Source organism: Mustela nivalis (genome assembly GCF_964662115.1).
Source record: "Mustela nivalis genome assembly, chromosome: 15".
Classification (NCBI taxonomy): domain Eukaryota; kingdom Metazoa; phylum Chordata; class Mammalia; order Carnivora; family Mustelidae; genus Mustela; species Mustela nivalis.
Genome location: NC_139034.1, coordinates 71,601,823 through 71,617,905, shown reverse-complemented (window position 1 = coordinate 71,617,905; position 16,083 = coordinate 71,601,823). Strand labels below are relative to the sequence as shown.

At 35.2% G+C, this 16,083-nt stretch overlaps 1 protein-coding gene across 9 annotated transcripts in view; it reads right to left on the bottom strand.

Annotated features, from left to right (window-relative positions):
- The window catches only part of GPC5 (glypican 5), a 1,409,494-nt gene that overhangs the window by 931,374 nt on the left and 462,037 nt on the right, over window positions 1–16,083 (bottom strand). For all 9 annotated transcript variants that reach the window (XM_082700893.1, XM_082700897.1, XM_082700896.1 and 6 more), the window contains exon 6: window positions 6,602–6,722. In XM_082700893.1, coding sequence (XP_082557019.1) covers window positions 6,602–6,722 — 121 coding nt within the window. The remainder of the gene's footprint in view (window positions 1–6,601; window positions 6,723–16,083) is intronic.

Below are 16,083 nucleotides of genomic sequence, written 5' to 3'. Positions count from 1 at the left end.
TATCATTCATAACTAACCATACTCAGCAGTTAGGCTTTTAACTGCTGATATCATTTTGGTTTTTTGGGGTTTTTTTAGGAAAAATGATATATGTTATTTAATCTTTAAAGATAAGCTGCTGCAAAAATTATTTTTTGCTGACAACTTTGCCCTAAACAAACTTAGTCAATATCAATGAGAAGTTTTAAAATAAGTTTGCTAAGAGAAAAAAATCTGAATTAAATTTTTCAATCATATCCTCAGTCAATATACTAAGAAATCAAGTATTATTTCTAATCTATTATCAAAGGGCAATTCAGTCTAGGAAAGTTCATGTAAACTCTTTAAAAATTCTCCTTTTAGAAAATTCCTCACTAGCTCTTGACTGTGCCATACTCAACACGGGTAATCTTCAATGGTACAAGCACTGTCTCCCTATAGTGGGGGCTTTAAAATATAGGAAATTTCTGGAATGTTGACACAATGGCTTCTCCAGAGAAAGGGGCTGAATGACAGATGGTGAAAAGCCAAGCATTACTTTCCTCTTTTCTCCACTGTTCCTGTTTCCAACTCACAAGGATTTACAGAGCCAGTGAGGGGTCTTTGAAGTCCCTGAGATATTCCCTGAGGATCAAGCTAGAATCCCTAAATCCCCATTTACATCAGATCCCCAGAGCAACTTTTTTTTTTTTTTTGGTAGGATTTAAAAATAGAACACTTTTCCTAAACAATGAAATAAAATTAAAGTTGCTTTTGCTAAGCCCTTTCTTTAGGAAGCCTTGAAACTAAAAACTATTTTCCAATTAAGATATAAAAAAAAAAAAAAAAAAAAAAAAAAAAGATATATTATCACCATACTTGGGAGTACCCACAGGTACTATCAGCTCAAGCTAACAAGCCTAAAGGACTCTCTAAAGGAGTACTACCTTTGTCTTTAAAATTCCATGTGATTTTCCTACCACCAATGTGTGGTCACTGCCAAGTTCCCAACTACACCCTCCACATGCTGTGAAAGTGAACAGATATCCCGTGCTTCATGTGTAAATTCCTGCAACTTTTTTGGATTAAAATCTAGTAGTACTTATTAAAATACTTAAAATTATCAACTGGCCAATTCTTGGTTATAACATCTAAAAATAAAAGGGGAAAAAGTTGTAAAAAGATTCATCTTTGGGAATATTCCTATTAGCAGTATTTGTTATTGTGAAAAATGGTAAGAACTTAAATATCAAAATTTAGTTTGGTATTACATAAAGTTATAGTCTTTCCATATGATAGAGCCAAATACATGCACTAGCAATGATATTTCAGAGTATTTTCTGCTATGGAAACAAACATGTTATATGTTGTTAAGGGAGTTCTTTGGGACACAAAACTAAATCACTCTTTGATCTCATTTTGTTTTATTTTAAAAAAGTCAAAATTTTTATCTAATTGTATGTATAATTAAGTATAGCAAAAGCCTACAAGACTTATTTCCTGAGACTGCTTGCTGTTTTAGATGTGTTTAGAACATTTATTTTCCACATTTTTTGTAAAGTTTTCTAAAATAATAAAATTCAATTTCTTATAATGAACATTGATTATTCTTCAGTAAAAGAAAAGTTAATGTTATTAAATACATTGTCTGTCCTACACCAACTGTCTAAGTAGGGACATGGTATCACATACATTTAATAAATGTTTTCTCTGTTCCTACATTTTTGGAATGCACATCTTTTGTATGATTCTGCTTTTTTATATTCTCCCCTAAAATTTTTGCTGTGCATTAATTCTCCAACAAGAAGGCGAAAACCTCATAGTCCACAACTTAAGTACTATCTAACACTGATGCTCCCAAATACATTCCTTCTGCTCGGTGGCTGCCCCCGAGCTCTGGATGTTCCTCTCGGGAGTCTGAGGCATTTCAAATGTTGCAGAACCATAACTAATCAACCCCAACAACTTAAACCCCAGACTTGCTCCATTTCCAGAATTCCTTGTTTCATTTAATGACACTATCACCCCACCAAGAGTAGTTCTTACCCTTGTTCTCTCCCTCTCTATCCCATTTCCAATCCATCAACAAATCTTAATTAACTCTCCTTCCTGTATTTATGGAAATCTCCTGGCTTCTCATGGTGACCACTCTTCTTAGTCTAGTCCCAATCACCATGATCTTTTGCCTTTGTTGCTTACTTCCTCTATTTTTGCTCTTCTTCTACTTTGGTCCATTTTCCAAAGTGAAGACTAAATTATCTTTATGAAACACTAATTAAATTATATTACCTTCTCCTGGATAAAATCTAAACTCTCTGCTAGGGTCTACCAAATTCCCCTTAATTCAGAATATATCTCTCTTTCTCTCTCCTTCACTCACTCTACTGTGGCCACATGCCCTTCAGTTTTTCTGTGAATACAATAAACCTCTTTCTACCACAGGTCCTTTGAACGTAGTATTCCTTGTGCCCCACACACAGTTCTCCCGGATTTTTCAGATTCCCTTCCTCTCTTTCTTCAGTATCAACCCAAACATCCCCCTTTTGGTGGCCTCCATGGGGACACTCTTCTTAAGTACATTTTCCTACCTCATACCATTTTGTTTTCTTTATATTTGTCAGCTACAGTTACTGTACTTACATATTTTTTCCTAGAATGTAAATCTCATGTGAACAGAGTTGTATCAGCTTTGTTCACCGCTTTAACTTGAGTGCCTCATACAGATGAAGGTCCATAGTAGAAGCCCAATAAGTACTGACTGAATATTTGAATAAATTAATTATTAAGACTTTAAATTGTAGGGGGAGACAAACCATGAGAGACTATGAACTCTAAGAAACAAACTGAGGGTTTTGGAGGGGCAGGGGGTGAGGGTTGGGTGAGCCTGGTGGCGGGTATTATGAAGGGCATGTATTGCATGGAACACTGGGTGTGATGCATAAACAATAAATACTGGAACACTGAAAAGAAATAAAATAAAATGGGAAAAAAAGATATTTAAAAAGTACCATTTTTCAAAGCAAAGTTCCTACCCACTTGTTTAGTGACTGTAATTGCAGAGGTTACATGGTAGAAAATGAGCTGCCGCTCAATGACAGGCCAAAAAGAAAGGTGTTTGGAGGCTAATGAATGGAACCAATTTTTGCTAATAAATGTGGTTGGCTTCTTTCCATATATTTAACAGGGGAAAAGGACAAGAGGAACATTAGCTTATCCTTATGATGACAGATGTCATTTTCACTGTTAAATGCACTTAATACCCATCACAATAAGAAAGATGGAATTCTGTGGAAACATAAATAAGTGATCATCTAAATCTACAGATTAGATTCTGAAATATATTCCTACCTTTACTTCCTCCCTTTGTCTCACACTCCTCCCAAATTAAGAAGTTATCGCTTATAGAAGACAATTTTCTGAAACTTTTCAGACCTGACACTGTGCTAGGTCTTTATAACTCCTCCTTCATAGTGACAGTATAATAGCCATCCCCACAAGGGCACACATGTATGATTAGCAGTCAGAAGTCTAGCAAAATCAAAAACGTCTCTTCATCTTCGGGACAGCTGGTTTAGGAGAGAACATGTTCTAAGCCATTAAAGGTGAATATTTTCACGACACCTGTACAAAATGACTTTCTGCTATCTTCTCTACAAACCTAAATTTCAATCCTCATCCTATAGCCTTTAAGAGATAGACCTCAAAGGTAGAATTTTATATCATATCCTTTTATAGTACTGGAACAAAACTTGAGCATGAATAATTGGAGATCTGTACACTCATAGAAAGATGAAAGAATTGGGTTCAATTTAACACAGGAGCTAAAGAAAAAAAGGGGAAAAAAAAGTGGGATTATTTCCCTCTGCCATCTTGAAAAGGATATGGCTTTAAAACCAATGAAAGAAGAAGACAGTGATGTTCTCTTGGATGGGTCACATACCAGCAACCCTCTTCCTAAGAGTTTTTATAAACCTTTATATTTTGATTATCTACTTATTTCTTTGTGAATATGTTTTCTTGTATCTGTAGATGCTTTCCTAAATAGCAGCTCCAGCCTCATTCCTTATAACAAGGTTTCCATCAGCTTTCATCATGTGTATGTTCCACAAAGTTTGAACACACACCTACTGGACAAGTGTATTTACATATTTCTACATTACACACATGTGCCATCGCATTGTTATCTATTTTACACACTTTCTTACAAGCGAATAAATTAACATAATGAGATAGCATAAATGGACACTGAAGTTCATTTTTCCTTCCTGCCGTCCAGTGGACCGGTTTGTGCACTCTCTGGGGGAATGCTTAGCCCACTTTGGAGACCACTAAGATTTTATCTCAAAGAGAGGAACCAGTTCTCTTGATCTTATGAGCAATGTGCACTAGAATTTCGAATAGTCTATATCTGCATACCTCATTATACCATGTTACAGTGCACGATGCCATGAGGTACCAGCGAGACCAGGCATTTGTTCCTCCAGCTGCAGGTAATGCTGTTGGCTGCTGGTAACTCAGAGCTAAGATAACACTCCCCTGCCTTCACCCTAATAGCCCTCATCTAATTACTGGTCCAATAACCCACCTCCTTGTTTCAATTCAGGTCAACTGGAAAGTGCTGTCCTAGCTTCAGAGTTCTTCTTCTGGATTCAGAAGAAGATTCCATTATTACTGCAAATATGGTTCAATTGCTTTCTCTCTCTCTACAGTGCTACTTCCTCCAGTCCTTTACTGACTGCAAAGGCACCCTGCCAGAAATCTCCTGCACACAGGTCTTTGTTCCAGAGTCTCTCATGTGTTGAGTTCCTAAAATATTGTTTATTGAGCCATTACCAATTCATGCATTAATATAATATCCTAAATCTTCCTGAACCCCCATTAGGTTCTCACTGAGTCAAGATTAATTTCACCTAGAGGTCTTCTTTGTTCTTCTTACTATGGAAAATCAAGGCTCCAAAAATTGGACAGGAAGAGTGACCTCCTTCTTCTAAATGCCTAAGTGACATTTACTGATGGGCTTAATATCACAGCTTCTGAGGACAACAGTTCTCCATCCAGATCTTAGCCATTCTGCCCCCAGGCTGTGGTCTAGCTCGTTCTGTTCACTCTGATGCTTCCATCAATGTCACTTCCGCTCCTGACACAATCCCAATACCACTCAGGTTCAAGAAATGCTAGAGCACTTGGCCTACTAGCAGTATAAGGCAACTATCTACTTTACCTGAGAGGTATCTCTCTGAGAGAATTGGTTTAGCTCACTATGAGGTTTAACTCACTAGGAGTCATGACATCACTTTTCTCCTACACTTTCTCAATGGAACTTACTTTTAGTACTGCCATCGAGGGTGACAGCTGTGTTTTCCCAACGCACCAGTCATAGAATAGCCAAAGTAATCACTATTGTCTCCTGGAAGGGGGAAATCTATGGTATTGGATATAGGACCTTTAATGCTTACATTTCTTCTGATCAAGACACAGACTTTCATAAAAATGGAATCCTAAGAAGTGGGCCTACATAAACTCAAATTTTGCAGAGCATCTATGAAAAGCGTAACAATGACTCTAGTTTGTTTTCTTTTGTTTTATTTTGTTTTAGAGAGAGAGAGAATGTGTGCGTGTGTGAGTCAGGGGGAGAGAAGGGTGGGCAGAGGGAGAGAGAATCCCAAGCAGGGTCTGTGCCCAGTGTAGAGGCCCACATTAGGCTCAATCTTATGATCTGAGATCATGACTTGAGCCAAAATCGATTTGCATGCTTAACCTACTGAGACACCCAGGCACCCCTAAAGTATTTTAGTATTCATAAAAACTCAGTACTGTTTAGGTATAGTTTCAGATATAGAATATCAGAAATAAGAATCAACTATCCATCCAAGACTTTACTTAGAAAAAATGAAAATATATGCATAGATAAATTGTTATAAAAAGATAAATACCTAGAAAATAGCCCTTCTTAGCCCAAACTCCAATAGATGAAGAGGGAGGGTTGCCATTACAACATGTAACATAATATTTGATTCTAATTAAAAGATTAGTTCAATAAATGCTCTTTTGATAGACATTTACATGCTTCATATGCTATATATTAAAAATAGTAGTACACACTTGATTACAGTTTATTAAGGATAAAACACAAGTATTTCATAAATAGTCATTAGGTAGATTGTAAGATAACATGTAAAAGGTGATACAGGAAATAAGCACAAAAATGCGTTATTATTCATTTATGACTTACCTTTTATTAAAACTGGAGCAAAAACCCTCACAGCTCAGAGAGTTACCTGGAAAGTGACTCCAGTGTCTCCTATGGTCTGCGTTTTCTCTAATTGTCACGGCAGTCCCCACGTCTAACTTCATTCATTGGAAACGAAGCTTCCAAACAAAGATTTTCAGTATACTTTGAAATTGTGAGTCTGTGGCTCCTTTTCACAGATATAGACTGCTCTCCATTAAGATACAACTGTACATTGATTCTATACGAAAATTTCTCAACAAAATATTTCTAAAACTCTCGATATAATTTATTCAAATAATCATGTTTAGGCAGAACCATCAGATAGGATCAATAGATTTATCACATATAATGGAAAGCAACCACTTATTATTTACCATTGATTATACCAATAAGTAGGATATCCGCACTTACCTGAATAACATGCTTCAGTTTATCAATAATTTGATTTATCACGGGATCAGTTCCTCTGACTTTGACTTCAGGATTTCCAGATTGGGCTTTGATTCCATTGCCAACCACACGCTGAGTATAGCTAACAGAATGAAAAGTGGAAGATATAAGACTTAGTAATCTTCCAGAATATTACAACCACTTGAACATACCTGAGCTCAGAATCTTGCTCTTTTAAGAGTGTAGAATATATTTTTTTTTCTTGGAACAGACCCTGGTCCAGCTGCACCATTTTTTTTTTTTTTTTTTGGTAAAATTCTTACCATGCAAATATAAACTATTCTAATGTTTCTCTCTCAAAAGATGTAACCAAAAATTAATTGTGTTTTAATATTATTTATTAAAAATACTAAAGAAAGCTACTATCCTTCCCACCTCATTACCAGATCTTGCTGAATTACACATATGTCTGAATCCATATTATCTGGGTCAATTTACTTTATTTATTTATTTATTTATTTTTAAATGTTTTATTTATTTATTTGACAGAGATCACAAGTAGTCAGAGGCAGGCGGGGCGGGGAGGGGGGCACAGAGTTGGCCCCCCACCTGAGCAGAAAGCCCAATGCAGGGCTCGATCCCAGGACCCTGGGATCATGACCTGAGCTGAAGGCAGAGGCTTAACCCACTGAGCCACCCAGGTGCCCTCAATTTACTTTATTTTATACAATATATAAATGAGTCCCAATGTTATTTTTTAAATATTGGACTATAAAAGTCAAAACTATGAACATCATAAATAACTAAAACTGGCAAAATATTTTGTAAGCAGAAAAAACACAATCTTTCATCAACATTTATCTGAACTAGTAAATCATGTTGTATGTAATAGGGGGTCTTCATAGGTGGTTAAAGCCATTGCAAATTACTATCTTCCTAAAATGATAAATTAGATTCATCAGTCACAATGCTAGGAATAAAGGAGATGTTCAGTATGCTATTGGAATAGTTAGAAGGAATGGTATCTGCCATGTGAGAGGTTAGGGATCAGGTGACATCCCAGCAGGAAAAATGGCAAAGGCCTAAGAATAACACACACAGGGAAGAATAGCTAGGGTTCTATTTACAAAGAGTACAAATAGGAAAAAGTAAGAGATAAGAGGCCATGCCCTAAACATTCCATACTCTTTCCATTTAAGACTCTCCTCTGAGTCATCTGTTTAAATAGAAGCCATGATAAAGTGGCCTCAGAGACTTTTCAGCAAGCATTTTCACATTGCGCTTAATGTAGTATTTCTTCCCTCTATTTGAGCAAAGTATCACAGCTATCCACATGAACCCTCTGGACTTTCCACAGCAATGGAAGCTCTTTGAAAAGGTGAAAGGAGGTTCCACTGTTGAGAATATGGCCATACAAAAGAAGTTTTAAGGAATATCCAATTCCTCCCCAAATTCTGCATGCCCAGTGATTAATTTCTACAAGTGGGTCAAACAATTACCAACTAGATCCTTCCAATTAAATGATGGAACCTTTTTAAATCGATAATATCAGTTGCATGTGACAAAAATAATGATATTAATATATCTTTTTTATTTTTAAAATAACCTTAACCCACTTTTTAAAGCAGAAATAGAGGGGTATAGAGTTAAGTATTCCAGTATGTATTAATGATTTGGCAACATATATACCAATAACAATAGAAGAAAATCAATTATACAAATCTATTGTTGTGTAATAATATCATTTACTTAGAAGGAATTAAGTAAGCTATAAATATTAAACTTTTCTTAACTCTTCTGTAGCATTAATATATTTTTCTTCCAAATATTTCAAGCAGATTGCACATGTGGCTCCTTTATTGTATTTATTATTAATAATGATGAATAATATGAATACATAAGTGGACAAATGCATGTTTATGATCCAGGCATTGTTTTAAATACTTTCATTGGAGTTTGTCAGTTTATTCACATGATAATCATTTGCTGTGGGCATGAGAATGTGCCTATAGACCTCAAAGTACAGGAAATTTAATTGTACCCACAGCTTTTCTCTGAAATCTATTTCTGCACCTGCCCCCAACCTATCACTGTGTTCAGCAGGGATACTAATGCAGAACCATCAATGGAAGACAGAGGGCTCCTCTGACAGCCAAGTTTGTCTCAGGATTCCCTGAAACCTTTGCTAACCTTTCCTCGGGCTCTAGGTCATGCTTGAATGCTTCTGCTCAAATTTCTTACCCCTCCCCTTCACTCTGGGTCACAAATGCTTCTTGACTAACAGCTTTACCAGCCTTACTCATTTCCACCCCATTTGCTTGGATAGGCATTTCCCTTAATAAAACCCTCTTGTGTTTAATTCCTTTTTGTAATCTGCTTCTTGGAGAATCCAGACTAATACATCATACAATATTTATATTATAAGGATTCCCACTCTACAGATTGGGGATCTAGGATCTGACTATGTTCAGTATCTTTCCCAATGCAACACTTTGTTAAGTGCGCAGCAAGGGTAAAAATCCAGGGAACATGAGCTCTGAAATACAATCACTCAATAATTATTAATGAAAACTCTTGAAATCAACTAATATAATCCGGAAATACAATCAGTTTTGTGCAAAGCATATTTTTCTTTTTGTAATTTTTTTTCCTGTAACTATAGCATTTTCAAATATTTTACTACTTATAATTAGAAAAGGATATACTATTTTCTTAAATAATCACAATGAACAGTTTATACTGCCAGCTAAAGAGTGAACTAATGCCTGATAGAGGGTTGAAATAATAGATGGCAAATTTGCTATAAGATTCCCCTATTTCTCTAGAAACACAGATATAATATGAGCAATGAAAACTTAGTCTCGTCTATCAATTTTAAATACAGTAAAACTTTACACAATAAAGGTTTGAGCTCTCTGGGTCCACTTATACGTAGATTTTTTTTTCAATAAATACAGTACTATAAATGTATTTTCTCTTCCTAACTATTTTCTTAACAATATTTTATTTTCTCTAGCCTACTTTATTGTAAGAATAGAGTATATAATACATATACAAAGTATATGCCAATTGACTGTTATTGGTAAGATTCTGGTCAGCTGTAAGCTATTTGTAGTTTCAGGAGAGTCAAAAGTCATACACTGATTTTTGACAATGCTCCTAACCCCCACATTCTTCATGGGTCAGTTGTAAACTACTTTGGTTGCATCTTGGTTTATGTACAGACCATGAACTTTCTTTCAAGATGCAGGAATGTCATGTCACAGTAATCTGAAGAACTCCACACTTTTTATTATTAACTGTCACAGTTGATAGCATAGATGAATTTTATCACAATTACAAATGATCAAGAATCTCATTCCAACCTAGTGTATTATTCACTAGTTCAATATCACTATTCTTACATTATTACTTAAATAAGAAAAATACTGCAACATTGCATTTAAGATACTTCAAGTGAAAAATCACCTTTAAAAACCAGTTTTTCTTTCCTTTTTTTTTTAAAAATAATATTAAGAAGAATCACAATGCAATAGCAATACATACATATCAGAATAGTTTAAAGGAAAAAGACAGATGATACCAAGGGTTGGCATGGACGTGGACCAGTTGGAGCCCTCTCTCGTTGTGAATGAGTGTGTAAACCAATGTAAGCCACTATTTGATATGTATACTAAAGCTAACAATCCCAAGGTCCTGGGGATATACTCAGCAACGTTTACTGAAAGGTATAAGAATGCTCAGGGAAGTATTACTCTAAATAGCCCCAACCGGGCACCTGGGTGGCTCAGTTGGTTAAGCAACTGCCTCCGGCTCAGATCCTGGAGTCCCAGGATCAAGCCCTGCATTGGGCTCTGTGCTCAGCAGGGAGTCTGCTTCTCCCACTGACCTCTCTCCTCTCATGCTTTCTCTCTCTAATAAATAAATAAATAAAATCTTTAAATAGTCCCAACCAATGTCCATAAGCATTAAGATGGGAAAATAAATGGTAGTATATTTATATAATGATATACTATATAGCAATGAGAATGAATGAATTATAACTATATACAATATCTTGTAGATTAATGCTGAATGAAAGAAGCAAGGTATAGAATATACTCTATGACCCCATCTATTAAAGTTTGACAATAAATCAATGTTCTAAATCACCATAAGTGCTACTCTAGGATTTAAGTGGATTTCTGGGGTTCTAGTAATATATTCCTTGATTTGGGTCCTGGTTACACAAGAATGCTCATTTTGTATGGAAAAAAAAAACTGAATTGTACAGTTAAGATTTGAATATTTCATTGTTTGTCTGTAATTTCAACCCAAATCAAACAGTTACATTAAAAACTCTTCATGCTCTTTGTCTTAAAATGTATACAACAGACATATTTTCACTGAACCCTGTATAAATAAAAGATCCACACAGGTATTTTTAACATGGGCTAAATGCTTTTGTCATCACTAAATGAGTAATTTAGGATCTTAGTTTGATATAAAAACTTACTCCCTGCTGTCTTTACTTTGCATGCAAAATATATGGTTTCTTAATCAAATAAAATTTTTCTAACAAAGACTTTCTGAGTTTTTTATTATGAAATTTTAATAAATCATTAATCACATTTTCCTCCTAAATGTACCGGTAATGGATAAAACATTTCAAGGATCCCTACAGAGGTTTCTTGACTTGAAAAATTACTTGCATTTCAACTAGAAGAACGGAATAAAACACACATCAAAAAAAAAAAAAAAGAGGCACTTTTTTTGTTAGAGAAGTAATAGACCCACCATCTGGGCTTATTTCTTCTAAGCAGGTTAGGTAATAGATGACAGCAGTTTAATAGGAATACTCACTCCCCAAGTACAACTTGCTTTTCATTAGTATGGAAAAAAGGCAAGCCCTGATATATTTACATTCTATAAAGATGTTTTAAAATGATGATTAACAAGATTCCAATTCTCTTTGTATTCAACATATGAAATATTAAAAAGAAGTGCTAATAAATCCACACAGTATGTCATTAGGAAGTCATTTCTCCTGACTCTACCAACATTTCTTATTAGAAACTCATGTCATGCCCTACTAGTTGATACTAATTTCACTTTATTTAGAATGCAGTTGAATTTGTTTCAGTTTCACATCAAAAGTATGGTATATTGACATGCACTTATACCATGTCAGGTGGAAAAAGTATTTGGGATCTGACCCTGGAATTCATTACAAAACCCTTAGAGTTGTCTGTCTTAGAAGTCGTTGATAATGTCACTGGGACAGGATATAAGAAGGATATAAGAACTTTAAAATTAAGAAAAAATGAGTAAAACACCCAGACATCATCACCATCTCTGTTGGAGGTTAAAGAGTGAGAATGGGGGCCATGCTGGTGGTAATAGTTATAGTAGTACTAATGGACATTTCATTTCTTTGCCTAATGTTTTTTTGTATGACTTGGCTAGGTGATTATATATTAAAATTCCTTGAGTTTCCAGAGTTTTGAGTCTCCTAAATCTTAAGAAGGCATAACACTGGAATGTCTTTGACTCTGGCAAATACTGTGCTATCTTGGGTAAAAAGGTCTTGGAAGAATATTCTATGTATTGTATTGATCAATGAACTTCTTCTACAACAAATTTTCCTTTCAAACCATTTCTGGGCCTTCCTTCCTTGTTCTGGCAGCAAACATGAAAGTTAAGTACCACAGGTATTTTTGTGTGTCAATCTGTCCCAAATATTTGGGTGACACTGGTGGCTCTGTGTACATGCAGCTTCTATATAACATTTCTCTTCTACAGCAAAGGTCTTAATCTTTGAAATCTCAGAATTAAAAGAAGTCATATGATTGATTTTATGTGCCAGATTTATGGGAATTACCTTTCACGGTAGGTAAGAGGCTTACAGGGGATTTAGAGAATGGAGACATCTGTAGAATCGATTCAAAATGATTAAACTTTTTGTGATTGCACTACTTCTGTTGTGGAGCCACAAACTATTTTTAAGTTAACCTCCACTATATACTTGGCTTTATAATTACAGATAAATACGGTCTTAATTTGAGATGTAGGTTTCTGAACTTAAATAATAAAGTCAAAATAAATAGAATTAATAGAGACCTTATTACAGTATTTATTATTATTTATAGACAATTTCCTACTACAGATATTGTATTTGTGATATCTTATGGATAACACTCATTAACATTATTTTAATAAGGTAATGCCATGCTTTATTTAGTAGCCAACAGAGAATGTTTAGATCCCTACAATAAATAAAATATGAACATGTTTAGAAAGATTTAGAAAATAAGAACTCATTAAAGAATGGTTATTAATCAGTCTTCATCCTAACTCTTCGATTGGCAAGGCATGTATTTGTGCTTGTCAGTTCAGGCAGGGGAATCACAAGGAGGCTGTTTCAAGATACTTTATATGATGAGCGGCTGTGTGAACCTGAAAAATGATATTTCCTCATGAAAAGCCAGTTACTACAAAAATTAGTGGTGTTTAGGGGGCTCTCATTTCAACAAACATTGACTACCTAATAAAAATTCTATTAAAAGTAGATTTACCCCTAAGTAAAAAAGTAGTACATTCCTTATTTCCTTTCTCCTAACCCTTCCCTAATCTTACCAAGAAACGATAAATACTTTAGCTATACCAAAGGTTCTGTTTTAATCGTTTTAAGTTTTTGAATTAAAAATTCAAAGCAGGGGCACCTAGGCAGCTCAGTGGGTAAGCCCCTGACTTTTTTTTTTTTTTTTTTTTAAGATTTTACTTTTTTATTTGAGAAAGAGAGAGAGAGATTTGGGGAGGGGGGTGGTAAGGAAAAGCAGACTCCTCACTGAGCAGGGCGCCCAATGTGGGGCTGGACCCCAGGAACCTGGGATCATGACCCAAACAGAAGGCAGATGCTTAACAACTGAGCCAACCAGGCGTCCTAAGCATCTGACTTTTGATCTCAGCTCAGGTGTTGATCTCAGGATTGTGAGTGTAAGTCCTTCCACAGACTCCAAACTGGACATGAAGACTACTTAAAAAATTAAAAAAAAAAAAATTAAATTAATTGAAAATGAAAATTCAAAGCAAATAATAATAATGGTTTGTTTCATAACGAATTATTCTCATTTTCTTCTAAGGTAACTGTCAAATTTAAAATGATCAAAAATAACTTTCAAATTTAAAAGGGTACTTGGGTGGCTCATTCGGTTTAGTGTCTGCCTTCAGCTCAGATCATGATCTCAGGCTCCTGGAATTGAGGGGCTTCTTGCTCTACAAGGAGTCTGCTTCTCCCTCTCCCTCTGCCCCTCCCCACCACTCAAGTTCTCATGCTTGCTCTCTCTCTCTCTCTCTCTCTCTCAAATGAATAACTAAAATATTTAAAATAAAATAAAATGATCAGTTCTAGCTATCATCAATTGCACATACTGTTACATGTGCTTACATATATACTTATCAAATGCTTTCCAAGACACACATTTCAAAATTAAATTCTTCTTAGTAAGATATGGGCTTTCTTTCATGGATTTATGATAACTGATAGTTACCATTTTACACTGATTTTCCATCTCACTTCACTGTTTGATAACATTATATGAAAGTATAATATTATTTAAAGGATTGAATACTAATAAATACCATTTGGATCCAAAAAGCACTCAAAATTATTTGGGGTATAAATTTCATTTAATAACCTTTTATTAGACATTACTAAATTCTAAAAGTTCATAACATCTTATATAGTTTAAGGGTAATTGATACCAACATTAATTAAATTGCTAATATAAAATTACCAACTGCATCATAAATACTTTAAAATTAGGGGCAAGGTATAATTCTACCGGGGTGCCTGGGTGGCTCAATGGGTTAAACCTCTGCCTTCTGCTCAGGTCATGATCTCAGGGTCCTGGGATCAAGCCCTGCATCAGGCTCTCTTCTCAGCAGGTAGTCTGCTTCCTCCTCTCTTTCTGCCTGCCTCTCTGCCTACTTGTGATCTCTGTCTGTCAAATAAATAAATAAAATCTTTAAAAAAATAAAAATAATTCTAGGACTACCAACATACCATCCAAACAAAAGTGCTAGGTAGTTCTTACCAACAGGTGACATAATAAAATCAAAGAGAAAGAACCTCTGAATTTCAGAGTGTACTGGTTTCCCAGGGTCACCATATTCAATCCACTACACAGAGTAATGTAAAGAAACTGGAAGCTACCTCTGTGATGACAGATTTCCCCTCGAATGTCAATTAATCAGAGACTTTCCATATAAACTCTATCCTTGAAGTCATAATCTATTTTCTTCTAGGGAAATTTTATTTACTATAAAATAATATTTATATTTCACAAGCACATCTCTTAAATTACAGTTTGGGTTTTCCCCTTGTAACTCAGTCTTCCTAGAGGAAAAATATTTTAATCAGCTTTGGAAATTTTCAGTCCATAATATCTAGCACTTCCTGTGTTTTAAATGACTTTTATTTTACTAGCAGAAGTAAACCATGCTATTGAGAATTTCCTGTGTTCTAAATTCATATAAATAGGAAATATATCTTAAAATATGATTTTTTCTCCTCTGAAGCAGTGGCCCAATCACCTGCTCTGAATGTTAAAGTTCCCTGAAAGCTAGGAAGGGCTAGTTTATTAGGAAGGTGTTGATGGTTGATGCTTTGGGGACCCATACAGGCACACAGAATAAATTTTAATCACACTTAATGCTAATGTGGTAGCAAGACTGTGACAATATTCAAATGCAACTAATTTCATTAAATTAGCTATACTCATGAAGCTAAACATAGTTGTTTGAATCTATATAAATGCCTCAAAAGAAATATGTGAGCTCTTCTCTTTTCTCTTTACCTTTCGTTGATGCTTAAGAGTGAAAAGATTTTAACTGAGATCTTTTTTGTTTGTTTGTTTTTTGTTTTTATGTAACAACCAGCTCTCTTGTTTTATCACCATAAGACTGTAAGGGTCCTTAGCAGGTTACTGAATCTAGTACTCTGCTTTCAACAAGAAATACACCTATGCCAGGAACATAGTACTTGGCATTTATCTCTTGGCCTGTAGCCTAATAGATCTGTTGCCTGTCTTTAGTGACAGTAACATAAATCTAAAGCTGGAAAGGACCTTAGAGGTCATCTAGTCCAACTGAGCCATGTTTTAAAACAAATGAAGAGATATGTTTATTTCACCGTTTTGCACCTATGTACTGTATGTTTCCAGAAAAGACTTTGAGGCAGCTTAAAATAATAAAAGGCACAGACACTATAAAGCAAGGGCACAAGCAGAATAATGAAGCGAGTCAGACAACAATGACAATGATAAAAGGAGACCTAGGAAAGAGACAGTGCACTTCAACCTAAAACCCAACCCTAAGCCTCTGGATGGTGAAGGCCAAAAGGAAACTCACAATTCAAATAGCTCTCAATTAGCTAATGAAGGTCTGTCTGCAAATGTCAGCAGTTGGGTCTCTCTAAAAACTCTCAGACACAGCCCAAGAGTCTTTAGGTAATAGACAATGAG